Below are 26,722 nucleotides of genomic sequence, written 5' to 3'. Positions count from 1 at the left end.
TTTAAGTGAATATACACAAATCATATGCAGGACAATAAAAAGAAGAAAAAACAATCCAGGATTATTGTTGTAAACTAGAGCTAAGGTTACTTGAAGTAAAATAAACTTTATCATAGATAAAGAATTTTACAAATTCAGCTAGTTACCAAAGGAACACTTTATTTACATTTGTTTTTAACTCGATGTACTAAAACAGCTTAAATAAAACTGAAATTAAAATGAGGACAAGACAACTATGCAGACATAAAAAAAACATAATAAAAATGACAAAACACAAGATTATTAAAACATTAACTAAAATTAAAATGAAAACATTAAAATACAAAAAACTAATTAAAAAAAAAACATTGAAAAAAAACTATAATAATATGCAACAAGCTCATTCGGATTACAGTGATTATTAACTTACCGACCACAGGACCATGTTTTATTCCATAATCATCCAGCATCCATCTGATCTCCTCGTGGGATTTATTGCTCAACATTGTCATAACTTAAACTGAACACAGTGTTACTTCATCAACAGTGGCAACAAAACTGTGAGATACATTATCTTGACTAGGAGGTTTGTGATATATTGGATATTGCAAAATATTTGCATAAATATGTACCCATTTAATGTCCTCAATATTAGACATAGCATCTATTGTACTGAAAATACTTCAGGTCTCTGGAAATTGTTTAGTAATTCAATGGTAACAAACAAATATATATTTTGTATTGAACTAAACGAATATATACAATTTTATTTTCAAATCATACATCAAAAACAGAAACTTTTTTTGTATTGAACGTCTTATTCCTAAAATATAAACGCATTTGATTAACTCGGGACTTTATTTTTGTGCAGTGACGTAAATGTGCTGTTATGAATAGCACACTAACCTTGTTTGCAATACTCTGACTCGCTTTGAATCTGACACATTAATATAACCCATAAGCAGGTAAAACACATTGTAGTTGATGTTAACTCACGCTGAGGAATTCGTGGCTACGCTGACGCCTATAAACAACCCGCTTCCGTTTGAGTTGTAAACAATGTGACGCACTTCCGCAACGCAACCAATTCGTTGACGTCATGATTTTATTTGATTAATTCATATTTATATTTAACTTTAATTATTTATTTATTATTTTTGTAAAATGTGACCCTGCTTAAATTATTAAATAAGCTTTCCATTGGTGTATGGTTTATTAGGGTATGACAATATTTGGCCGAGATACAACTATTTAAAAATCTATAATAATACTATTATTATACTACTATTCGTAATATCTATACGAAATACTGCGAAAATCGCCTTTAAAGTTGTCCAAATGAAGTCCTTAGCAACACATATTTAAATCAAAAATTTAGTTTTGATATATTTACGATAGTAAATTTACTAAACATCTTCATGGAACATGATCTTTAGTTAATAACCTAATGATTTTTCATCGATCATTTTGACCCATACAATATTTTGTTGGCTATTGCTACAAATATACCCGTGTCACTTATGACTGCTTTTGTGCTCCAGTGTCACAAATGTGTTACCCATTATCCATTATACTGTGAATTAAAATTGCTCTGTCTATCGTTTATGTTAGTAGTAGGCTATGCATAATTTAAACAAATAACTCATTAGTAATTCGTTTCTCGAGATTATGAACCGCAACCCCTTAGAATTTTTATTTTCTGTCTAAAAAGCTTTCCTTTTATTTATTTCATGGAGATTTAAAAAAAAAATATGCAAAAAGAATCACAGATGTTGTTTCAAAATGTTACATTAAAATAAAAAAAAGTAACGTGTATACAATTATTACTAGATTATTGTTATTAGATTTATAACAGCAATATTACTGCTGAAAGTTACACTGCAGCCATGAACAATCACTGTTACAAGGTTACAAGAAAAGCGGAATATGTACTAACAGTGCCACTAGATGGCAATACTGAGCTTGAGTCAACAACAATTATTGCTCACTCTTTTAAAGAATCTGCTTGTATACGTTTAGAAAATGAAGATAAATATTTATAACATACTGATATTATGCATGGTAATGTTTTGGTAAAGCATTCTACGGTATATTTTATATATTGAGATATTGTGTAAAGCAGAGGACATTTGTTAACTCCGTAAGTAAAAAAAAAAAAACTGAGAATGCAAGACGGATCCAAGTCGAACCGTCACTCACACGTTTATTTTATTCAGGCCTCCTGCCTGATCCAAGGTCATCCGTAATCACGGTGTTGCCTCGGGTGACTGATTACAGTAGCAGCCAGCAGAGCTGAATCAAAGGACAGCCTCATTTACAGACTCCAGCGTCCTTTAAAGCCCTCCAATTTCCCTAGACTTCCTGAGGGACACTCATTGTTGTGCTAGGCACATTCTCCGGCCACTGCGAATAAGCAGAACTCATAGCATGATATCCCATTAGACCAGAGCAGCTCCCATAAGCCTGAGCAAGAACACAAGTGTCACACCATTAGCATTCCACATTTGCCCCAACCTCCAGCTGTAAAGGTAAAATGAACAGCGTTGCAGGCAGGAAGTCGATATGCTCTCACACAACCTTTGTAATGGGAATTGAAGAAAGAGCAGCGTGGAATTGCAAAAAACACAAAGACAGTTGTCCCTCACTCTAAAGGTCAGGCTGTCATGGTCAGAGTCGTCGGTTTTGGTAATATATGGGAATGTTTTTCAGCATTTGTGCCAGCCAGGGTGCATTAATGTTTAAAAAGTCAAAATCTGTGTATTGGGATCCGACCGTCAATATAAATGCTTTATTTCTTATCAGGAATCACTTGGTGACGTACACGGTTCTTGAGTTATGACCATTTGAAAATTACACTTTTTATGGATAGGTTATTAACCTGTGTGTGTGTGTGTGTGTGTGTGTGTGTGTGTGTGTGTGTGTGTGTGTGTGTGTGTGTGTGTGTAATTTAACATATGACTCACTAAAGCTAGTTAATGTCAATGTGTCAAGACAGCTTAAAACATTAAATATGTGTAGTAATATGACAAGGACAATAAAAAAAGTTAGTTAAAAGGGAAAAAATATATATATTCTCGTTCTGGGAATCTCTGATTTAGAGTAAAGACTATATTTACAGCTTTATATTAAGAGAGAAATATATTTTTTACATGTACAAAAACAAAATCTGATAAATCTAATGAGGCCCTATGATAAAAGTGACATTTGGAAAAAGCACAAATTTTAAATGGTTCTCTTTGGATGCCACTGAGAGAAGAAATGTGTAACATTATGTGCTTGACACTCTCCACGTGGCACAAATTATTGAGGCTATATGTATAATTTAAATGATATTACACATGGAGAACAACATGGCCTAGATATTAAACTAGTAATTTCTGGAAACAGAAAATGTGATATAATTATTACAGGAACCCAGTTTTCTGAATTACGAACCAATGAGGATCATACTGTTACAATTAATAAGTAATGTGAATAATAAACTGTTTGTTCTTGTCACATTGGACATAATCTTTGAACATTTTTGTTCAGCACAGCTTTTTGCAATTAAAATGTTCAGCAAAATTAGACCTTGCTGTTTTGATCCTCTACAAAGAACATCATCGAAAACTTTCATTCATAATGTGTTCCAGTTCAAATGTTGAAGTTTTGTCCTCAAAAGGACACTGAGTCCGAGTAACACCCCAGTGTTTGAATCTCAGGAGTCTGTGCTATTTTTTGTAACAGGTGCCGGTCTCCAGTCTGGTTGATAGAAGTGTATGTTGAACATACGTGCCCAGTTGGCAAAGACACGTTTCTCAGTGATGAAACGATGGTGGCTGCCGTGCCAGCCCTGCTCGTGCGAGAGGTACATGTTACACTCATCTGGCCCCGATGGCTCGTAGTAGTGATACGGCACTGATGGCTTGAGGTTAGTCGACCTGAGAAGAAGAGTCACACGTGTAACTGAAATGGTCACAAACCACCAAAATACAAGGAGGTTTGAATGAATGCACAGTATACACAACAGTGATCCAACAGCATTATGGTGAATATGGAAAAGAAAGTCTCACTTGCAGAACTCAGGCGGAATCATGCCATAGACGTCGATTCTGTCACAAATCTCCACAGCGATTGCCATGGTGAACCAACCCGTGCTGAGCCATGAGTTAGACCTTTTTCTGAAATACACGAGAGAGAAAGAGCACATCTATGTAGCTGTGATGATCAAACGACACTGTTCCCTGCAGCCATTACTTCAGTGTCACATGATCCAGATTTGGCGTTTACAATGTTTTCGTTTAAATGGATGGTTTAGACGACTCACAATTGGAGATGGATTGGGATAAGAACGATATAAGGAGATAAAGGAGATAAAGGATCCACAAACAGGAAAAAAACTCAAGAGTTTAAGAACATTTGAGCATTTTGCCCTGAGCTGTGTGTGTGTGATTGGGTACATCCCAGCTGGCAGCTGTCTCCAGCTGGCACTGATCCTCTACTTACCCTTAATCTGCACTGATGCCAAGCTGTGTGCCCTGTGGGCCAGTGATACCAAGCCTCCAGCAGGCTCTGGTGGTCTGCACATTAGTTAACAACCCCACGTGCTGCATTTAAAATGTGTACTTCCCCCTCTCTTAAATAAGCTAAGTTTTTAAAAAAAAAAATTTTTTTGATAATACTTGGAATTAAATATTTTTAATTTTCAGAGTTAACTACTATATAATTTTACCAGTTGAAGGTTCATCCTCCTGATGAGGATGTGGAAAAAAAAAACCTGTTTGTTTGGACAATGGCTGTTGCAGTTAATACAATTACACACTTGGGCTTAAAATTTTTTTTTACAGTTTTATATATATATATATATATATATATATATATGTAGAGTTCAGATGCAAAAGTAAGTGCCATCTGAAATTTTCATCTAAAATTAGGATTTTTATCAAGCTCCTATATTTATGTTCAGTTATTTCACTTTAATAGCCTGGAAAAGGACCTGCACATTGCAATTAAAGTAAAATGACTCAACTTAAGCATAGGAGCTTGATTTTTTTCTAATTTTAGATGACAATTTTAGATGGCACTTAGAGCCTTTTGCATCTGAACTCTGATATATATAATTCAGTCCTGAGCTAAATTACAAATTAAAACATACATTACAATTTTAATAAAAATAATGCAAATAATAATTTATTTTTATATTCATATATAAATATTACATTTATATTTAAGTAAAGTATATAGTTTCTAAAATGTTTTTCAGCAAATGGTACAAAATCTTGATAGATAATCACATTTTATTTAATTATTCATTTGTTTATCATTCATTCATTCATTCATTCACATAAACCAGTTACATTAGAAATTTGCTAATTTGGTTTTACAAATACTTTGATACTATAGTAAAGTCTTATAAAATAAAGAATATAGTTTTTGAATAGTTTCTAGTAATGCAAATAATACATTGTTCATTTATATATTCATATATAAATGTATATAATTTTATATACATTTTCGTATATTTTATTTATATATTTAAATAAAGTTATAGTTTTGACAATGTTTTTTAGCAAATGGTACAAAATCTAGAGAGATAATGACATTTCATTTTTAATTAATTTATTAATTATGAATCAAATACATTTTAAATATTCTAATTTGGTTTTACAAATACACTGATACTATAGTAAAGTCTTAGAAAATAAAGTTTTTAAATAGTTTATTTACTCATTGGTCAGGTAACTTAAACTAGTCCATTAAATTTTAATAATTTTAATGACTTTAATAATTTGGACAAATAATAATACTGTAGTTGATTCAATATTATACAACGTGTGCTTATAAAATAAACGTATATAGTTTCTACAGTGTCTTGCAGCAAGTGATTTAAAATCTAATAATATGATATGATCAATAACTAAAAAATTCAATTGGTTAATTAAATGTTACAAAAAAAAAATATAAAAAAATGACTATACCTGAGTGTACACAACTACGGTAATGATGTTTTGCAAATAGCTTCATGTTGGTATTTAAGGTATTTTTACAAATGTCAAAATTCCTAATTTTACAAATTTTTCTTTTTGAGTCATAAATATAAAGTTTTTTGTATTTCATTTACAGAACAAAATTTGCCTTTTCATAAAACTGTTAAAATATTTTTGTATTTTTTATTTACTGTAGGACCTCAACACAATAAAGATCTGCAGAAGTCCTCTTATAAAACAAAGAACTCCAAATAGTTTGTACAGTATTTTGCCGCAAGTGATGCGAATCAAGCGAGATAATGTGATTAGGTAAGAAACATTACATTAAAATGCGATTATGACACAAAGAAACATTACCATCCTCACCTATCTTTCCCTGTTTCCTTCTTAAAGAGCTCATCAAAATGCAGCATCCTTAACCTCGAGATGACGTACACCTGTAGTTTAGGCATCATCTGCTTCAGCAGACGCAGGTTGTTGTAGACAAGGCCTTTACCGTCTTGTCGCATGTAGTTTCCAGGCCCCCAGAAGATAAAGAAGGTGTTCTGGCTGGAGTTGAGTAGCTCGTGTCGGTTTCGTAGCACACGTTGCATGCTGGAGTGTGCGACGACACGCAGAGTCGTTCGCTGGCCCACGTCCCTCTGGTAGCCTCGTGTTGGGGCATCATTCATACGGATGACGCACTCCTTGCGGTCAATCTCCGCACCTCGACCACTTCTGGTCATGTGACCAGAGCTAGTCACTAAGGCACAGCTTTTGCAATGCATCCTAAGAGGCTGAGGATGGAGACAATGATGAGAAGACATGTTCAACATATAACTTTTTTATTTTATTTTTTCTGAAATTATCCAATAAACTATGATCCAATAACTCTAATAACTTAATTAAATGTACTACAATACTTCCCTTGCATTTGATGTGTGAGTGTGTGTGTGTGCTCTTGTTTTTGTGACATATCAAGACAACTCTGTATAATGACATGGGTATGACACAGGTATTACAAGGAGAGGGTGACTTATGAGGACATAATCCATGTCCCCATTTTTCAAAACGCTTATAAATCATACAGAATGAGTTTTTTTTGCGAAAGTAAAAATGCACAAAGTTTCCTGTGAGGGTTAGGGTTAGGTGTAGGGTTGGTGTAGGGCCATAGAATATACAGTTTGTACAGTATAAAACCATTACGCATATGGGATGTCCCCACTGTTCACAAAAACAAACGTGTGTGTGTGTGTCCTGGGTCAAGTTGTTTTTGTATTCACTCAATTTTTAGAAAATCTATTTTTAAAACAAAATTGCTTCACTGCTATTTTTCCAATAAATAATAATACAAGTTTTTTTTCCAAGACTTTCAAGCCTTATAATGAAACTTTTTTCCTTTTTACCTCCACACAGTTAAACTACCCAGACACTGTTGACTCTACACCCAACATTAAATATCAAAATGACTCTAATTCTTAGAAAAGATGTACTAATTTTGTATGAAATCTGAGGCTACAATTACGAACAGGCTACAATTATGAGGACAAAAGACGAAGGGATAAACCTATGGTGGGTGAGATCAATGTTGAGATGATTTAGATCAATGTTGAAGGATCTGAGGATCCTCAAATAAGTTTTTGTGTTAACCACAGATTGAGTAACCACACATTCATGTATAATAATTTAATCATTTTATCATTCCATTTAATTAATATAATAATAATGTATTTGGTCTTGGTTTCATGACTGAGGAGCCATATATATATATATAATAGAGCCCGACCGATATGGATTTTTGGGGGCCGATGCCGATATTAACTCGAAAAGAGCCGATTTATAAGCCGATATTTTGATTTTAAAAATAATCTGGATATTAGACCCATTTCCTATAAACTGCATTTACACAACATTCAATAGCAAAATATCTGCCTGTTCTATGTATGTGGGCTGTATAAACCATTTTCCAGAATGGACTATGTTAAAAAAAAGCCTTAGATTACAGTCTCAATGACTAAACAATTGCACATCAAAAGTATATATTTTTTAATGATCAAAAAACAGTCTGGTTTTAAACATTTAACACTTTTACTTTCTTCCAGTTGAAGCTGGTTTTAACAGTCTGTGTGTTTACTGTAAATAAATTATAATACTAAAGTTAAAGTATTTGCAGAAGTAGTCCCACACTTTGCTGCTACAGCATTCACCTTTTTCAGCCATCTGTAGGCAGAAAGAGAGACAGAGAAAGAATAAGCATGTGTATTAATAATATCACCATGTATCATTACTCATGTCATCATTAGAATTATAATAATAATAAACTGGGATCTCCTACATAGGCAAAAATGAGAAATATATATATTTTTTTTAATTTGTCAAGCAATAGGTATTACCTACTTATATTTAACAATATTATTTCAACATTTTCCTGTTATGTCTGTAAAGCTGCTTTGAAACAATATGTAAAAAAAAAAAAAAAGCGCTTGTTCAGCTCACATTTATTTACATGTCCCCTCTGGTTTAATCATTTCTGACGCACCTACTGTAGTTACTGTAACTACACTATATTTGCTCTCACAGACACATTCACAAGAGACCCGTATATCTTCTCCTCTTCTCTTTGTGCAGTCTGAATCAAAACATCGTCTTGCCTACTATTACCGGAAGATTACGGAATCAATTCGAAGTTGAATGGTTAACGTTAGTGTCATGAACACACCGCTGTCAATTTTGAGAAGAACCACCTTCAAACAAGTTAATAGCAAGCATTTAAGGGGCCTGCTAAAAAGGAAGCTATTAGCGTTAGAGTAACGTAACCAGCCTGAATTCACCAAATTGTTCTCTGGACCTGAGGGTAGCCTCTTCTTCCTTGCTTCTCTCTTAATTCTCATCAGCAGGACTAGCGCTATCGCTCACTTCTTACAACGGGACAGATACATGTTTGCTGCTGACCGAAAGGAGGAGGAACAGACTATGAAATAGCTCCCGCTAAACGTTTTTAAAACTCCGCCTATGCCATAGCGCAGCGCAAATCGCGTTGTATCTGAAGGGCAACGCTGAACCCAGCGGCAAGCGCCGTGCATACAGCGTACTGTGTGAAAGGCCCAATTACGCGGTCATTATGTGGGAAACACACCGCAATAGAATAAGAATAAGTTAAACGTTAACGTTATAGTTTGACCTCCTATTAACGTTCGCGCTCTTCCACTGATAAACATGGTATTAGCTTTGTGGCTAATCTAATATAGCAATGCATTAGCGGCTGTAAGTGATGTTACAGAATATTTAGAAGTAATAATGATAGGACCGTTAGCTAGAACTACCACACAGTTTTTATATACAGGGTATGAACTAAATCTACAATCATTTCACATGACGAATGACAGACTCACCGTCAAAACAGTTGATCGCTTTCTTCTGTAGTGGACTTCTGGCGTTGTTGTTAACTCTGGAGCTGCAGAGCTCCCTCTGGTGGGCACACTATGCAACACTCATAACATGAGTGAAGCATGAGACTCTGTTTCTCATGTTTCATCTGCCGTTATAAATGCCGATGCCGATTTAAATGCAATTAGCTTATATCGGCCGATAATATCGGCCGGCCGATATATCGGTCGGGCTCTAATATATAAAACCATTTCATACTCATTTCATTGATTTATTTATTGATTATTCATTTATATTAAAGTATTATTTTATATTATAATATTTTGTGTGCAGTAGTCCTCAATGAATAGTTTCTAAATATACAATCACAGTGCAAAAAGATGCTAAGGTAACCTAGTGACAACAGAAAATCTGAAGGGGTTAAAAGATATCTGTCAGATTAAACAGAATGCTAAGTAAGGCTAAGTTTCTCAGCTCAGTGTGAAATGATCATCTCGTCTAAGGCTCTGAGAGGGAGACATTTCATCAGGTTATTTTATAAAGGTTCAGTGGCATGAGAAACTGGTATTTGAGAAATTTCTAGAACAACGATTTTTTGTGACTCTGTTTTAAATGTGTTAATGTTTAAACAATATGGGCGAAGGGATTTTAGGACAAGTGGAAAAAGTTAATGGATGTGTGATGTTAGAAACACAATTTGCAAACTCTATTCTATTTAGTAGGGGAAAACCTGCACCCTCAGGGCTGTTTTGTGAATTTTAATGTGAAAATATAACTTATGAAATGCAAAAGTTATTAGGATGGTTTGGTAATAGTTGACAGAATTTCACTATCAACAGGCACTACTGTCTAAATACTGATATACTGAATGGTTTTAACTAAAGCAGTAAAAAGTTTTAAAAGTCCAGGTTCGTATGCATGAAAACCCCCTCTAGAATAAAGGACAGACATTGCACTGTGCCAAGGTAAATAGTTGATTTACTAGCTACCCCGGTTTTCAGATGTAGGAGATGTAGACTTATTATGGAAAAACAGATGGATACATTGTGAATTAGCTCATTCATTTTGAATGAGCCTGAGGGAAATGCTGTATGAGGAAGACCCTCGGGGGCCAACCTCATGATGAAGATACAGGGTGGGGGTTGATTGACTACAGTTTAATCGCCAGCCTAATGGTTTCTATGGTCTTTGTTTATCTTTAATAATAATAAATATAATACATTTATAAGATCAGACTACTGACACATTCTGAGCTGCAAAAGAGATACTAGACGTTTTATATTAATAATATCCTAAGATAAGCTACATATTGCTTCTGGCTTTTAAATATTTTCAAAGATACATGACTGAAAAGAAACTGAATTAGACTTTAGTTTTTTGCTTTGGTTTTTAACAAACATACAATGGTATTTTAATCGTTATATACAATTAAAAAAGGCCAATCATTTGGTGGTTTTAATCATCATCTGATATTGTCAAAACATGATGTTGATGTGGATTCAATGATTTATCCATGGCTATAGAAGGTCATAGCGACGTAATTTTGATCAAACCTCAAGGAATTTTTGCACATTTATTACCACAATCTGATTTGATTTCTAAGTAAAATGGGTAAATTTGGCAGCGTACCAACTGACTGCCACTCAACAATCTAAATGGTGCACTCTAATTTACAATTCTTTTTTCAATTTGATAAACCTGCGAGACAACTTGAGTAAATAGGGCACAGAAAATCCTAATGCTGAGACAACAAGAGATGCTATGATGACAAATGGTGTTAAAAGTGATAAAAGTTAATAAAAAAAGTTAAAAGCACAGAAAATCTGAACTAAGAATATGTTTTACAATGATTTTTTTGGAGAGTGGAACATTTAAAGTGACTTTAACTGAATGTTGTTCATCATACATCTTAGACAATATTGAAGAGCAGTCTAAAATTTAGCTGAAGTTCTGCATTAACAGGTAGCCAAACTTCATATTTCTTTATATCTAAATGGGGATATGTTTCTCTATTGTTTCCCATTGTTTCTCTATAATGGGGATATATCTCTTTTGGACTGGATATTAGTCACTCACCCCAACAGAATAATCAAATCTGGTGTTCTCTCTGATTGTTTCAGTGACCATTCTATCATATATTGCACTTGGAAAATTTCAACTCCCCATCTTCCTCCGAAATATATTAGGATCCGTGACATGAAATCATTTAACAGTGATTTATTTATAAATGATGTGAGTAGGATAAATTGGAATAGACTTAGCCTTATTCCCGACGTGGAAGCTGCTTGGAATTTCTTTTATACAGAATTTGTGCAAGTTATTGATAAGCATGCCCCATGGACAACTATTAAGGTCAAAGGTCATCATCTACCTTGGGTAAATGGGGACCTTATCAGTCTGTTTAAGCAGAGGGACAGGGCGTGGAATAAACATAAATATACTAAACTTCCTGGTGATTGGGAGGAATATAAACGGCTACGAAATATGTGCACCACCCAAACAAGAAATGCGAAAGCCAATTACTACAGAAATAGCTTGTCAAATGACTTCAGTAATCCTAAACAATTTTGGAAAAAAATGAAAACACTACTTGGTAAGTCTAATAGTACAATGAGCAACATGACAATCAACAATGAAATTGTTAATGATCCAGCAGCGATCTCCAACGCATTTAGTTTGCATTTCTCCCAAACTCCGCAGGTACAGTCATCTACCTTTCTTCCTGAGCCGACTGTAAATTCTCAGCCTTTCCATAGATCTTTCACATTTCGACAAGCTAGCTCAGCTGATGTCCAGCTGGCCATTAGCACGCTATCCTCTAGTAGTGGACCTGGCCCTGATGGCATTGAGGGTAAGTTTATAAAATTTTCTTCATATGTCTTATCCTCTCCATTGGCTACGCTCTTTAATTTGTCATTTCTAACCCATGAAGTGCCTTTGGCATGGAAGTGTACCAAAGTCATTCCATTGCATAAAGGAGGTGACATTCAAAATATGAACAATTACAGACCGATCTCAATAATTAATAGTATTGTGAAAATTTATGAGAAAATTATCTTCGATCAATTATCTAATTATCTCTCTCATAACAACTTACTATCTCAATGCCAGTCAGGTTTCAGGAAACACTTCTCAACTACCACTGCTCTCTTGAAATTTACGAATGATATTTTTTCTAGTTTTGATAATAATATGTGTACTGGTGCCATCTTTTTAGATCTCACAAAAGCATTTGATTTAGTAGATCATTATCTGCTCCTGGATAAATTATATTCAATTGGCCTTTCCCGTTCATCTCTGTTATGGTTTAACTCATATTTTCACCGTCGCCAGTGTGTGTCCTTCAGGGGCAGTCAGTCGAATTATATAGGGGTAGATAAAGGCATACCTCAGGGTTCTTCGCTTGGGCCTTTGTTATTTTCAATTTTTATTAATGACTTGCCACTGTGCTGTTCAGGATGTGATATTCATCTTTATGCAGATGATACAATTATTTACTGTTCTAAACCAAACATTTCTGACATTAATTATTCTTTACAGCATGATTTTGATTCTGTACAGCAGTGGCTGTCATTTAATAAACTTCTGCTGAATAAATCAAAATCTTACTCTATGCTATTCCAGAAGAATGATAGAAATAATCTTAATTTGCATTTTCTGGATTCTTCTCCTCTAGAGCCAACCGAAAAATTTAAATATCTTGGTGTTTGGCTAGAAACTGATCTCTCATTCAAGGCTCATATACATGCGCTTAATAACAAGCTTAGCTTTCGTCTTAAAGCATTATATCAATCGATAGACTGCTTTAACTTTCAGGTTAGGAAAAGAATAGTCTCTCAGTTGCTGCTACCTATTCTGGACTATGCTGATACTATATATGCTAACACTACTGCCACTCGTCTACATTCTCTTGATGTGGTATATAACAGCCTGTGCCGATTCGTCCTTCGCTGCCCCTATAGGACTAATCATTGTGTGATGTATGAACAGCTGTCCTGGCTTGCACCCTCAGCCAGAAGACAATATCATTGGCTTCAGCTTATTTTTAAAAGTATTTACTTTCAATATCCATATTATTTATCACAATATCTTGTGCCTTTTAGTTCACAGTATAGCCTTCGTCACAACGAACAGATCTTCTTTACTGTCCCTAGAGTTAAGAGAGAAATTGGGAAATATGCTTTCTGTGTCAGAGCCCCACGTGACTGGAACAGCCTTCCTGCATCTATTCGCTCGCTTACGTCTTTTCCTTTGTTCCGAACTGCTTTGTTAACACATCTTCAGAATACTTGTCTATGTTTCTAGCATCTCAGACTTACAGTTGCATCGATATGTGTGTATATATGTACACTGGGTAGGTAAAGTGAGAGCTTGTGTGTGTGTGTATATGTATGTGTGTTTGTATGTTGGGTGAGAATGAGAGAGTGTGTTAAGATTATTATTATTATTGTATAATTTTTTTGATTGCATCTACTCTGCTGCTTTGCTGTTCTGTTCTATTCTGAGGACCCCCATGAAAACGAGATGATTCATCTCATGGGGTTTATCCTCTAATAAATGTTCATAAATAAATAAATAAATATGTAGATTAGATCAATATTGGGGCCACTCTGGAATCATTTAAAACATTAACATTTGTTGGATTGGTGTTCATCAGATGAAGAACTAAGACTATTCGATAAACTTTGCTCCTTTTTCATCATATCTATCATGGTGTCTTCACTGGCTTTGCTCAGTCAACTTCTTGGCTGATAGAAGACTGCTAATACAGTTTTGGGTACCAAGACTTGCTGTTACTGGGTTTTGGATATTAGACAATTTTGCTCTCTTCTTGTTCAAAATGGGTTTTTTCTGACAGGATCTGACATCCGGGGCTGAATCTGATATTTCTGGCGATGAGACATGATCTAACAATGTGAATGAGATTACCCCCAAAATGAATGCATGGAAACGCACTGAAAGGGCAGAACAGATAAAAGTCCCTGGTCCACAAAGACTCCCTTTCCCTTTATTGTTACCTTTAGCTCCATTATTGAATCTCTCTAGCATAATCAACACTAAGGCATTGAACCAGTCCACAATAAAAGCTTTAAGGGAAAGCATTCTGAACCCTCATTTAAGAGGAAAGATTTGCCTAGAGCCTACAGAGTGTCTTAAAACTAAAGTATAGCATAACATGCTCAACATGAATCCAGATTGAATCTTTTTTGTCAGTCAAAACAAACACTATCAATCCACCTGATTTTCAAACTGTACAACATGGGGCAGGAAATGTGTGTATCCTCACACTAAATGTACTCTAAAAACATTGCATTGGACTATTTTTGCAAAATAATGCTTAATCCAATTTATAGTTGAGCAAAAATGGCTAATTTGTACACATGACTTCAAGACAAAAGGGCCAAAATGGGGCTGAGACAACACAGTAATCCAACAGAAGTGCCACTGTGTAAGATAATTCATTTATAAAGCAAGTGAAGCTGCACTTTCCCTATGCAGGTATCTCTGCCTCTTAGCCATAGAGACGCTATTAGATTTCTTCTGCAGTGATAAACAGGGTTGTTCCCATGGAGATAATAGTCCAGTGGAGAGCAAGCAAATCAGGCCCAGTAAATAACCATCCACACTTATTATTCTCTCATTAACATCCTCGTTCTTAAGCTCTCTCCGGTGGGACATATGATCATAATTACTCTAATAGCAATCCCCCTTTCTATTTTTGAGAACCGTTCTGAGAGAAAAAAAATGGTTTTAAAGATGCAATTGAGTGTTAGATAACGGTAAAGGTAATAAGAGCATGCCAATTAAATATCCAAATCAAGCTCATAAATATCCAACATCCACCAATATTTCTTTTTTTTTAAATCATATTTTAAGATGACTTAATTCATACACTACATTGCAAAGTTGGTCGACACTGGATCATAGGCATCACAACATTCAAAATGTGCTTTTCCCATCAGAGAGATCCTCTTAATGTTATCCAACTATTCTTCAAAGTGAAATTGGATAACTATTTCCTTCCCCTGATGGTTAGAAAATGGATGTGATATCTGATGAAGACTTGTAGGCAATGTTCATTTAGCGATCTTCCACAGTGGCTGTTCATTTGCACTAATACGAGCAAATCTTCCGCTTCTGACTGTTACAAAATTACTTCCATGGAGTATCCATTAAAATCTGGCTCTGAATCCTGGAGCTATTATTAGCTCGAATAGGAGTGCTCTTTTTTTGACTAATGAGAACTGGTAGACCTGAGAGCCGTGTCTGTCAGTGAGAAGTATGACAGAGATGCCTTATGACAATGAGACCGACTTTGAAGATTACTTCCTGCTTTGATGAGCACAGGTATTGTCATGTCAAATCTAAAGATGAAAAAGATGTCAAAAATATGTTTTTTAAATCACTAAGAAGAACACAGCTCTCTTACATGTTTTATATTTCATCATACACATAATAAAGGCATAGTTCAACAAAAAAAATACATATTCTATCATCATTTATTCACCCTCATGTCACAATAGTCCCTCTGTATATACTGTAGAAAACAAAAAGTGTAATTTATAGCAGAATGTCCAAGCTGCTCTTTTCCAGTCAAAGAAAGTGAATGGTGACCGTGACTGTAGAGCTTTACACTACGTATTTCTGTTTCTGACACAATTCTATTATAAGGCTTCAGAAGTCCTGGAATATATAGTGCATAATGATGCTTCCTGGAGCTTCTTTTTCAAAGCTTGACACACCCTGGTCCCCATCCACTTCACTGTATAGAGGAGAGCAGTGTAAACATTAATCAAAAATGTCCTTTATCTTCCACAAAAGAAAGAAAGCACATGGGGGGTGAGTAAATGATGCAGAGCTTTCATTTTCAGGTGAACTAGCCCTGTAATTACCAAAATATATCATCCATGTTTACCTGATATACTTATGCAAGTAATCAGTGTGCAATCTCTCATTATGCACACTATATACATATAACTATATGTGAATTTTTAACACCCATGCAGAGTAAATAGCATTTCTGCACAGTTGTAGTGTTAAACCAAATCCCTGGTGACATTATAGAGCACAGGTGAAGGAGGGAAAGAGAAGAGAGGGAGAGAACCAAGAGACAGATTTACATCCTTCATAGTTCTGGTGATTACAATGCCTCAAGATGAGGCCAAAGCTTGACAACAACTGCTTGCAGCTTCCCACTTTATCTGATCAGGATTGAAGGAAGAAATTATAGCATCACTTGGATGGTGTAATTTAAAAGGTTTTAAAGGCCTGCACCTGATTTATCATGAAAAATTGCAGAGACATGAGACACAAAAAAGAAAAATGGCCAAGTCTTCCGAATATTATAGTGCACTGCATGTCATGTGATGCCAGTGCCAATATAATAATGCTTATCTGTCTGAGGAAGGATTCTTCATATTTAAGTTATCTAAATGTCTTGATCCATCAAAGTCGTGTTAATAGAGCTTATGCATGAGTGAGAAATATATTTTTTAAGGTTTTCATCTCAGTTAGTTTCTAAATTTAGTTTAGTAAATTAATTGCCATATTAATAATTTTATTGTTTGATTGCATTTTACACACTTAATGTAAGCAAGTCACCTTATGATCAGCGATGCTGCTGTAACCTTCTAAGTGGGATTTTTGCTGTTGTAGAATGTCCATCTGATGTCCATCTGACTTCAGCTGATCTTCTGGTGTGTCAGTAAAAGTGCTGTTGTACAGGAACAATAAGCTTGTAAGCACTGTTACAACACCAATCAATATGATCCCATGACGCTGAAACAAAAGGAACAAGAAACTGTTATTGAGGATGCTCAGATTATCCTTCATCAATGCATCTGTCAGCAGAAGGTAAATAAAGGAAGGTTCATTGAATGAGGCATGAATGAGATGTTAATATTTACCACAATATACATAAAAAAGATTTGAAACATAACTTTCAAATTAAATTTTCAATGAACCGAATAAGCAACTAGTGTGTTAAAAAAAAAAGCAAAAACCCATCTAAGCATCACTGTGACAAAAGGCTTTTCTTTTACATATTAAAACATATAAAAATTATTAAATTAATCAAAATAATTAAACAATAAATAAAACATCCCAAACATGAATTTACATTTATATTTGACATATTTGTATTATTTATATTTAAATTTAATTGCATTGAATTGTATCATTTACACTAAGCAATACAAAAACTTGCTCACCAAACATTAATTTGGCAACACATCCGTGCTTCTATTTGATATATTAATCATCCAGGCATCTGTAGTAAATTCATTGAAATCATGCCTACAACAGTTTACCATGGCAACCGCAGTTTCCTCCAAAACAGTATCGGTCTAATACTTCGTACTACAGATTCTTAAAGTCTGGAGAAAATGTCATACTCATCACTGATTACGTTTTTGCGTTTTCAACAATAACTCGAGTAATATGACACCGTGGCGGGAACTACATAGGCTACCATGGTAAATGTTTGTAAAGTTATTGTATAATGTCAGAGAGAGTTTGGTCTACCGTTCGCGTCTTCATATTGTGAAGTGTTTAATTCTGTCCGTTTAGTCCATGTGTGTTCTTCAGCCTCACCACAGCAGCTTTACAAATCTACACTTCACATCTTCCAGCCAGCACTTCTGCTCGCGCGCACACATCCTCGTTCTGAAGCTTAGCTGAACCCTGTCAGAAATACAGTCCTGCGTTCACACGCGGCTAGGGGCGCGCGTGGTCTTAAAGAACGCCGAGTCTCAATGCATTACAATTCAGCATTACAGTAATTTAAAATAATAATAAAAAAATATTTATGTGTGTGTGTGTATATATATATATATATATATATATATATATATATATATATATATATATATATATATATATATATATATATATATGAGCTTACGTCATTTACCTCTTTTGTAGATTTAGCCTACATTGATACACATTTGATATCAACTGGACCAAAATTTAAAATCTCTGTGCTGACTTGATTGTTACCAATGTAAAAAAAAATCTCTCTCTCTCTCTCTCTCTCTCTCTCTCTCTCCATTTTTGTAAGTAGTCATTTGATATTAATTTATTTTGGGATTTGCTATCATATTGGCTGCTTTTATTTTATCCCTCAGGCCTTACAAAAGAGGATACATTTTTTTTAAATGTCTGGTGCAAGAAATAAAATACTCTTTTCTAGAGTATGGAATGATTTGTAGTGATGTGATGATCTTACTTTAATTCAATTCTCCATTATGTCATAGGCTATTAATGAGATAGCTTGATATATGATGTATGTTAATGATCGGCAGTATGCTGCAGATGATATCTGATCATTTCGTAAGTAGTCATTTGATATTTCTTACACATCATAAATTATTTTTAGTATGACTTCTAAATCATATAGCAACATACAGCATTAAGTTCAGGTATTTTTCAAAATATATAATTATATAAATTAATAAAATAATATAATAATAATAATATAATTTAATAGAGTATAGGCATCACAAACTGTGACACTAAAACCATTGGTCCAATGAAGATCAATAGGAGAATTCCAAAACATTTTCATAAACTGCATTCACTGATACTGCAGACAGAAAGAACTCAAAGGGATGTATGTTTTTGATGCATGTGCTTTTAAACTCAGCCTCGGCAATTTAATACAGTGAATTAATTGATGGGAAATTCTGGCTAGCAATATATCAAACTCACATTGAGTTCCCTTCAGTTCGCAGTGAGATGTCATTCAAGAAACCATTATAATTCATCCTTTTTTATTATTATGGGGCACAGTGACTGACATATTAAACAATGCTTATGATTTAAAAAAAAAAAGCCTACCATGCCAAACGCTAAAACAGAATAATTTATTTTGATAATATAAAAGTCCTCAGCCCATCACATGCATTGCCACTATGATATTCCACATGCATCTAAATGGATCTTCATTTGATGCCATAGAGGTCACTGACACCATGGTTTATGAAGGGTGACGCAGGTATCTTAAAATGAAAGTCTGGTAATGTGAACTGAAAAAAAAAGCATAGCCCATATCCCAAACCGCCAGCATACGGCCTGGATGTAAAAGATACCATCTTCTCTTCTAAAAATGGCACGCAATGTGGCAAAGCTTCTCAAGGGAGCAGAGATTTTTGCTGGAAGCTGTAATTTCGTCTGGAACTGCGAGGAAATGGAAATTTTTCGTTTTTCTATATTTTCTATATTGCCCATGCATTTTTCAAATCTCACCTTCACTTTTTTGATTTAAAACTGCTCTCAACCCTTTGATTGTGTGAGAATCAGACATTGATTCATGATGGATGTCTTGCTGTGTGCATTAGTTTTGTTTTATATATATATATATATATATATATATATATATATATATATATATATATATATATATATATATATTAGTAATTACACATCTGTGCATATGATGATGGATACCTGGACTAATGTTTATGTTAAAGAATGATATTTTACTATTCTCTTTCTCATGAATATATTTGTTTTTAAACCAATATGGAAATAAATGTGTGAATCTAATCTATTTGACAGCATTATTTAATTGATAAGAATCATTTTACTATGACATGTATGTGCTTGTTTGTCTGTGAAAACATATAAATCAAAAGAAGCCAATGATCTGAAGCACTCAGGATGAAATTTGCTAATTTCCTTTATTGAGCATGGGTGAAAATTAGAAAATGGCGAAGGCCTCTGGGGATTGATTCAGTGTTTGTTGTCATTGGAGACAAATGAGAATTAGATTTTGCTTGCCCTCCTGTCTGCCTCATCAGTATATTTGATTAAATCACTCCTTGAGGCTGAGATTTATTCTGATCTGTGTGTATTGGGGGGACAGTGGTGACAGGAAGATAGTTGGGCGATGCGTTTGGCATAAAATTAAAGCTTATTTGAATTAAACAGTCTTTCCTCTCTGATGAGGTCACAAACTGCTCTTCCAGCGGACGGACAGATCAATTTTCAGAAGGATCACAGTGGTATTACTGCCTTGAAGAAGCAGCAATTAAATCTTCTGCCTCTCTGTTTATATAAGTGTCTCTCACATTTATCTTTCTCTTCTCCCTACATTAATGTAAATGCAGCACTAGATGTCTTAGGAGTTTATTTAACAATCTGAAATCCTAAAGAGCTGTAGACACTGAAGGCAAATGAACAACAAGAAAAGTTTACCATTAATGTTTACTGTTAATAAATAACAAAATTATTAATAAAAGAAATTATTAATATAAATGATCCATGAATATTAAGAAGACTACTTTTGACTTGTGCACTGATGTGGGTGGTTTATGGAGACACGTATTTTTACAATTACATGGGTATGATAGAGGTATTACAATGCGAAGGTGGTTTATGAGGACACTGTGTCCCCGTAATTCAAAATCCGTAAAAAAACACATTCAATTGTTTTTTTTAATCTAAAAATGCACAAAGTTTTCTAGATTTACGTGAAGGGTTGGTATATATAGGGTGTTAAATACAGTTTGTACAGTATAAAAACCATTGTGCCTATGGAGAGTCCTCATAACCATACACCCCCACAAGTATAGTAATACCAGTAAATTCTTACTTAGTTTTTGTCATGCATTCCATTCATGCATTTATTTCATGAATTCCAATCTGTAACCTTTCATGGATTCTACTGCACCACAGCACCGCAGAAATGTTCAGGAATGCCACCATGAATATCTGTGCAGAAGCTATTTTAAGATCCTGAAGCAGATGGAGCCCACCAAAACCCAACAAGTGTCTGGCCTTTTACATGGCACCCTGAACAGATGAGCTGTCTCTTCACAAGACAGTGGTGATCACACAGAGAAGCAGGGGACACACTTTGTGAATGCTAATATATTCATGCAAGTGCCTGAAGAAAGGCACTCACCAAGTGTCTCATACATGGAGCAATCCTAAGATTAATTGTCTAAGGTCACATCAAAATACACAGAAAAATGAGCAGGTGTCTGTCCTACCTGAGGAATTAATTCAAAGTTTTTAAGCCAAGCTTAAACTGTATCTAGTCTCAGTTTATCAAGACCATGTATTACTGCTGGACAGCAAATAGCTTCTGGGGGGGGGGATTCAATTCAAATTTTAATCAGGCTCTCAGATCAATCTGAATGAAAGAGATATGTGAATGTTCCAGATGGCCCATTACTAAATTAGTTTATACGGATTATGAAATTATAGCAGTCATTTTATCTGACTCATTTGCCCACAAGTACCAATTTAGTCTTTAGTAGCTCACTGTTGTTTAAAAGGGATGATTGTTTTAGGTTATTAACTAGTTTGGAATATAATGAGTTTAAAGGGGCCATATGATGTGATTTAAAAATTTCCTTTCTCTTTGAAATGTAACAAGCTCTTGGTGCATAAAGAAGATCTGTAAAGTTGCAAAGACTCAAATCTCAAATCCAAAGAGATATTCTTTATCAAAGTTAAGACTCTGCCACACCCACTAAAACGCCTTGTTTAAACACGCCCCCACATACCTACATCACTGACTGGAAATAAGTGGAAGGTATGTTTCACTGAGTGGAAGGTGACGTTTCAGTATCCGCAGTTGGTGTTGATGCAGCCATGTCAGGGAGATGCTGTGTGCATAGGTAAAAGAAAAAGCACTTTATTTGCCCGTCCAAAAGTAGATGCATTTAGGAATCTATAGGATTACTTGCAACAGAACAGCAACGCATTTTTTGGATGTCTGACTTTGCTACGACAATCTGGCACTTCTTTTTCACTCTGTTCCTCTATCGGGCTTATACTGATGGTTAAACTAAAGGACATTATTAAAAGTCTTTACGCTGGCGGTTATTAAGCCTCTTATTAATAAACCAAAACTAGATCCTAGTGAACTGGCAAATTATAGGCCTATTTCAAATCTTCCATTTATGTCTAAAATTTTAGAAAAAGTTGTGTCTGCTCAATTGAGCTCCTTCCTGCAAAAGATCTGTATGAAGAATTTCAGGTTTCAGGCCCCACCATAGCACAGAAACTGCACTTGTTAAAATTACAAATGACCTGCTTCTTGCGTCAGATCAAGGCTGCATCTCATTGCTAGTTTTACTTGATCTTAGTGCTGCATTCAACACCATAGATCATGACATACTCATGGATCGATTACAAAACTATACACGTATTCAAGGGCAGGCTCTAAGACGGTTTAGATCCTACCTGTCTGATCGCTACCATTTTATTTAAATGGTGAGTCATCTCATTTATCACCAGTAAAATATGGAGTGCCACAAGGATCCGTCCTAGGTCCCCTTCTATTTTCAACATACATGTGGCCCCTTGGTAATATTATTAGAAAATACGGGATTAGTTTCCACTGTTATGCTGATGATACTCAGCTATATATCTCAACAAGACCAGATGAAACTTCTAAATTATCTAAGCTAACAGAGTGTGTTAGAAATGTAAAAATCTGGGTGTTATATTAGACAGCAAACATATTTCCCATGTAACAAAAACTGCATTCTTCCATCTTAGAAACATTGCCAAGCTACGAAACATGTTACCTGTTTCTGATGCAGAAAAGCTAGTTAATGACCTCTAGACTGGACTATTGTAATGCACTTCTAGGTGGTTGTCCTGCATCTTCAATAAACAAGCTACAGGTAGTCCAAAATGCAGCGGCTAGAGTCCTTACCAGGTCAAGAAAATATGATCCTATTACCTCAATCTTACAGTCTCTGCACTGGCTACCTATTAATTTCCGTATCAGTTACAAATTATCATTACTTACCTATAAGACCCTAAATGGTTTAGCTCCTGCGTACCTAACTAGTCTTCTACCACGTTACAATCCATCACGCTCCCTAAGGTCACAAAACGCTGGACTTTTGGTAGTTCCTAGGATAGCAAAGTCCACTAAAGGAGGTAGAGCTTTTTCACATTTGGCTCCCAAACTCTGGAATAGCCTTCCTGATAATGTTCGGGGTTCAGACACACTCTCTCTAGATTAAAAACGCATCTCTTTCGCCAAGCATTCGAATAATGTATCCCTTAAATTGTGACTGCAGTTGCATCTGATCAAATGCACATTCTTATTTTTTAGCTTGGGTTAAATTAATTAATTTTACTTTGTTGGAACAGCAGCTACACTTATTATGTCTCTATATACACAAGCTCCAGTCTGGATCCAGAACACCTGAGAAGAGATGACGCTGACCCTCAGAGGACCCCAGATGATGCTAACCCTGAATCAACAAACAGAACTAACAAATATTGCTACAAGTGTGATTGCATCATATAATAATTGCTGTTAATAATGTTCATCATCTGGCTGACTACGTCTTGTAAACATTTTTCTGAAAAATCCTGTCATATGCACACAAACTGACAGTCACCACTTATAAGCTACTTAATATTGTAGAAACGTAACTTTCTGTAAAGTTGCTTTGTAATGATTTGTATCGTAAAAAGCGCTATACAAATAAGCTTGAATTGAATTGAATTTACATTTATTTTGAAAGAAGCAGCTAGAAAGTGTCCTTATTCAGTCATAGCCAACTAAACATCCTCACAAATATGGAAGCACATGGGTAGCGATATTCAATTTGGAATGTAATATGCAAAATGACAATGCAATATGTAAAATGGCAATGCATTTCTGTATTTACATTTACATTTTCCAATACCATTTGTGCAACGTTTGGTGCAAAATGAAAATGAAAATTAAATTACATAATTTTCATTTGGCATTTCATACACCAGTTTTAATATGTAAAATGAATACTAATTTTAGCGCTTTATAAGTTGCAAAATTAAAATGAAAATGTATTACAGAAATGATTAGATATGTATAACATGTTCAAGCAAAAACTGTGGCAAAATTATAATTTAAATGCTATTTTTCTTAAATGCATTAACACACACAGTCAAGACACTTACGATTGCATTTTCATTCAGTGTCCCGCAATGAATGTAGCAAAATTCAATGTGCACATTGAAAATGCATTCCGAGCCGATCACGTGTCCGCCCCCTCCCGACACTAAGGAACTAAAACCGGTTTCCAAATGAAATACAAAACTTGCTCTCATCTGAAAAGACGACTTTGGACCAATGGCAACAGTCCAGTTCTTCTTCTCCTTAGCCCAGGTAAGATGCCTCTGACGTTGTCTGTGGTTCAGCAAATTCCTTGACATGTCTGTGTGTGGTGGCTCTTGATGCCTTGATCCCAGCCTCAGTGCATTCCTTGTGAAGTTCACTCATATTTTGAATCGATTTTGCTTGACAATCCTCATAAGGCTGCGGTTCTCTTGGTTGTGCATCTTTTTCTTCCACACTTATTCCTTCAACTCAACTTTCTGTTAACATGCTTGGATACAGCACTCTGTGAACAACCAGCTTCTTTGACAATGAATGTGGCTTAACCTCCTTGTGAAGGGTGTCAATGATTGTCTTGTGTTCAACTGTCAGATCAGCAGTCTTCCCCATGATTGTGTAGCCTAATGAACCAAACTGAGAGATCATTTTTAAGGCTCAGGAAACCTTTGCAGGTGTTTTGAGTTGATTAGTTGAATGGAATGTCACCATATTCTAATTTGTTGAGATAATGAATTGGTGGGTTTTTGTTAAATGTGAGCCAAATCATCAAAATTAAAAGAACCAGAGACTAAAACTACTTCAGTCTGTTTGCATTTAATTTATTTTATAACCGAGTTTCACAATTTGAGTTGAATTACTGAAACAAAATAAACTTTTTCATGACATTCTAATTCATTGAGAAGCACCTGTATATGTTGTACTATATCTTGTTTTAGTTTTGGCTCTGCTCTTATCAAGCTGTACCTGCAGTAGAACTGATCACCTTCAGTCCATTTATTCTAGCCCAACAACATACCACACTTGCTGTGTATACTTGGAGTTTGGTGCTCAGCACTGTTTGGTTTTTGATGTTTATATTATTCCTTGTATTTTGAAGCATAACCTTGTATTTTTAAAAGACTGAATATCAAATTTAACAGGAAAAATCTCTGTATACATAATACTGTAAGCCATATTTGCTTTTGTAAGAGTGAATGCATCTACCCTGAAACTGTTTTGAATGCATGTACGTAGGACTGCATTATGTCCTCTTGAAAACTCAATAAAATATCACTCACGATGAGCCCACAGCACAACATGTATCCTAACTGATTAGCCCCAATGAGACCAGTGGTAGATCTTATTCCTTCTGTTTGAGTCATTTCAAAACACAAGCGCTACCACAATGCCTATTTGCACATTTAACAGCAGCTTGTGCTAAAAACAACAATTTGAGAGGAAAGCCACCATTATTCAAACTCCCTTCATCATCCTCATACATCTACATAATATTTACCCTGAAGTTTATACTAAAGATTTCAATTACATTTCACACATACAGAGAGAGAGAGAGAGAGAGAGAGAGAGAGAGAGAGAGAGAGAGAGAGAGAGAGAGAGAGAGAAAGAGAGAATACCCATTGTAGTTCCTGATTAGTGAACATGTCGGGGCCAAGTAGTTGCAGCTGCCCTCTAATTTTGTAAGGAATTAAATGAATCATTATTGCTTATTAGACCAGTTACTTGAGTTTTAATAGGTTTTTGATTGCCTGGTCTAAAGTTTTCTGAAAGAATGCATTGCATTTGCGTGTGTTGTATTTTACTTTTGAACTCTGCATTACTACAGAAAGAAAGATTCTGGATTCTCATAACTGCATTATTCCAAACCCCTAATCAAGTAAATGTTAAAAAAAAAAAAATATATATATATATATATATATATATATATATATATATATATATATATCATACATGTAGGTAGATGGAGTTAAAGACCATCAAAGCAGACAGTTTATTGTTTAAGTTGTATTCCAACAATTAGCTTTAAACTGCACTATTGCATTGGCAACAAAACATACATTTACATCAAAATAAAAACTTTTCACATATTTAGTATGTCTTCCTTATTTAACACCTGTGTTAGATCATCAGAATTGAAAACCACTGGCACGTTCATCAGTTTACATCTATCACAAACACATTACTGCCATCAGGCGGTGAAATATAAACATGGGCAGCCACAGTTAATTAATTGCATGCATTTCCGAAGCTTGAGAATGATTCTCCTTTTCAGTTTTATTTCATTTATTTTATTTTTCAAGATGTGATATGTGTAATCAAGTGAGTTCCCTATATATTACTTATCTTAAATAAATGTAACTAGTAGTCTTTAAGGGTGACACAAAACCTATTGTGGTGATAACATGGAAAGTATATTCAGTGATAGAATCAGAAGGTAGTGTAGTACTAGATTCCATTCGCATATCATATCACTGTGCAAAAACTGCATTGATTAATGGGAAGTATCATATAAATGTCATGTAGACTAAATGGTTTTATTAATTTTATTGCATAACTTCCC

The 26,722-nt window shown here is 34.8% G+C and overlaps 1 protein-coding gene across 1 annotated transcript; it reads right to left on the bottom strand.

Annotated features, from left to right (window-relative positions):
* Positions 1 to 2,145: 2,145 nt before the first annotated feature.
* Positions 2,146 to 17,992, bottom strand: LOC132097911 (alpha-N-acetylgalactosaminide alpha-2,6-sialyltransferase 5-like). Its single transcript, XM_059503906.1, has 5 exons — positions 17,835 to 17,992; positions 16,914 to 17,090; positions 6,312 to 6,721; positions 4,032 to 4,139; positions 2,146 to 3,899 (listed from the first exon to the last, which is right to left on the bottom strand). Exons 1-5 carry the CDS (start codon positions 17,847 to 17,849, stop codon positions 3,677 to 3,679), a joined length of 933 nt encoding a protein of 310 aa, XP_059359889.1. The 5' UTR covers positions 17,850 to 17,992; the 3' UTR covers positions 2,146 to 3,676.
* Between the last annotated feature and the right edge of the window lie 8,730 nt (positions 17,993 to 26,722).

This window comes from Carassius carassius, chromosome 21 (assembly GCF_963082965.1).
Source record: "Carassius carassius chromosome 21, fCarCar2.1, whole genome shotgun sequence".
NCBI lineage: Eukaryota > Metazoa > Chordata > Actinopteri > Cypriniformes > Cyprinidae > Carassius > Carassius carassius.
Note: the sequence above shows the minus strand (reverse complement) of the source record. Positions and strands in the feature narration are given on the sequence as shown.

What these genes read in the sequence shown, in the direction of transcription:
- LOC132097911 (XM_059503906.1), bottom strand. An exon ending in GCAGCATCGCTGATCATAAG is followed by an intron (nt 6,722 to 16,913) that starts GTGACTTGCTTA and finishes CTCCATCCTCAG; the next exon opens with CCTCTTAGGATGCATTGCAA. An exon ending in ATTCCGCCTGAGTTCTGCAA is followed by an intron (nt 3,900 to 4,031) that starts GTGAGACTTTCT and finishes TCTTCTTCTCAG; the next exon opens with GTCGACTAACCTCAAGCCAT.